Source organism: Aplysia californica, unplaced genomic scaffold (assembly GCF_000002075.1).
Source record: "Aplysia californica isolate F4 #8 unplaced genomic scaffold, AplCal3.0 scaffold00256, whole genome shotgun sequence".
In the NCBI taxonomy this organism is placed as follows: domain Eukaryota; kingdom Metazoa; phylum Mollusca; class Gastropoda; order Aplysiida; family Aplysiidae; genus Aplysia; species Aplysia californica.
The window spans coordinates 299,373-300,877 of record NW_004797526.1 but is presented as its reverse complement, the minus strand read 5'-3'; the positions used below and the strand labels follow the sequence as shown (position 1 = coordinate 300,877).

Genomic DNA, 1,505 nt, shown 5'->3' with positions numbered 1-1,505 from the left:
GGGGGGGGGTTACCCGTAATTTTACATTTTACGATTAGGTTAGAAATTTTCTTGAAAATAATAGATTTGCGACAGTTTTGGTGGCTTTATGTATGATCTGCAGCTGACAATACTGCAGTTTGACCCCCGAAGCCGTGCATCTGTGTGCGGGAGGGAAAGTAAAAACTTACCTCCTTATTCCTCCTCCTCCTCCACCTTTTTTTTGTGTGTCTGTTACGCTCATGTAACTCCTCTAATCTTCGGCACTTATATGACCTTGTAGTGTTGCCTGTACCATAATAAAACTCTTACTTAAAACGAAAAAAGAACAAAATGCATGAAGTTGGCTTACAACAGCCTTTACATTTTCCTTACGGTAACCATTTCCCTGCTGTTTTTTTTGTGTGTTTTTTTTTGCTTCTTCTTTCCTATCAAACATCTATCGTCCTTATCTCCTCTCCTTCTTTTTTATGTTTGTTACTCTCTTGTAACACCTCTAATCTTCTGGCGCTCATATGACCTTATGCAGTTGCCAGCGCCGTAAAACCTCTCCTAAGACAAACTAACTTTTTTGGTCCTCAGTGGCACCTGGGTATGTTCCAGTGGGAGTACACGCCACTGTACCGAGGGTTCGAGTCCCACATCGGATACTACCAGGGCTGCGAGGACTACTATGAGCACACCTACGAGGCCAATTTGGTGGGTGGTTAGTAGAGAGTGGTTGATGGGTGGGTGGTGGGGGGGGGCAATCGTCGGTGGGTCGATTGGGTGTTTGGTGGAGGGTAGGTGAATGGGTTGTGGAGGATGGTGAGTAGGTGGTGGTTGGTGGGTGGGTGGTAAGTAGGTGCTCTGGTGTGGTTGGCTTCTTCTTTCCTATCAGACATCTATGGTCCTTATCTCCCCTTCTTCTTCTTTATGTTTGTTACTCTCTTGTAATGCCTCTAATCTTCTGGTGCTCATATGACCGTATGCAGTTGCGAGCGCTGTAAAACCTCTACAAAAACCAACAAAAACAATCAACTTGGTGGGTGGGTGGTAGGTGGGTGGGTAGTGCATGGTAGGTGGGTGGTGGAGGGTAGTTGGTGGGTGGGTGGATGTAGAGTGAAGTGTGGTTGGTAATGGTTGGTGGGTGATGGGTGGAGGGTGGTTTGTGGGTGGTTGGTGGTAGGTGGGTTGTTGGTGGGTGGGTGCTGGTCACATTTTTTGCTGCCCCTCCCCGTTGTGGGATGGGTGTGGTGGCTGGTCTTGTGCCGCGTGTTTCACCATTTAACACCTTTAGGGGTGATACGCCTGTATTACTCTCACGTTTATTTGGTCGCTTTTAAGCACAAGGAGACTATCCCGAAAAATGCTGTTTTGAGAAAATCAAAGGCTATGTGGGGTGTAGACTTCCAGCGCGACAAAGATCTGTTGTGGAACTACACGGGCCTATACTCCCACACTCTTTCCCCCCTTCCTCACTCTCACTCTCTCCCCCTCCCTCACTCCTCTCACTCTCTCTCTCTCTCTCTCCCTCTCTTCCCCCC

The 1,505-nt window shown here is 47.8% G+C and overlaps 1 protein-coding gene across 1 annotated transcript in view; it reads left to right on the top strand.

The window, feature by feature from the left end:
• LOC101850089 (arylsulfatase I) overlaps window positions 1–1,505 on the top strand; it is a gene marked incomplete at both ends in the record, with an annotated part of 12,534 nt that overhangs the window by 2,397 nt on the left and 8,632 nt on the right. Inside the window, 2 exon segments of the mRNA XM_013083822.1 lie at window positions 562–678; window positions 1,351–1,408. Of these exon segments, the coding sequence (XP_012939276.1) occupies window positions 562–678; window positions 1,351–1,408 (175 nt within the window).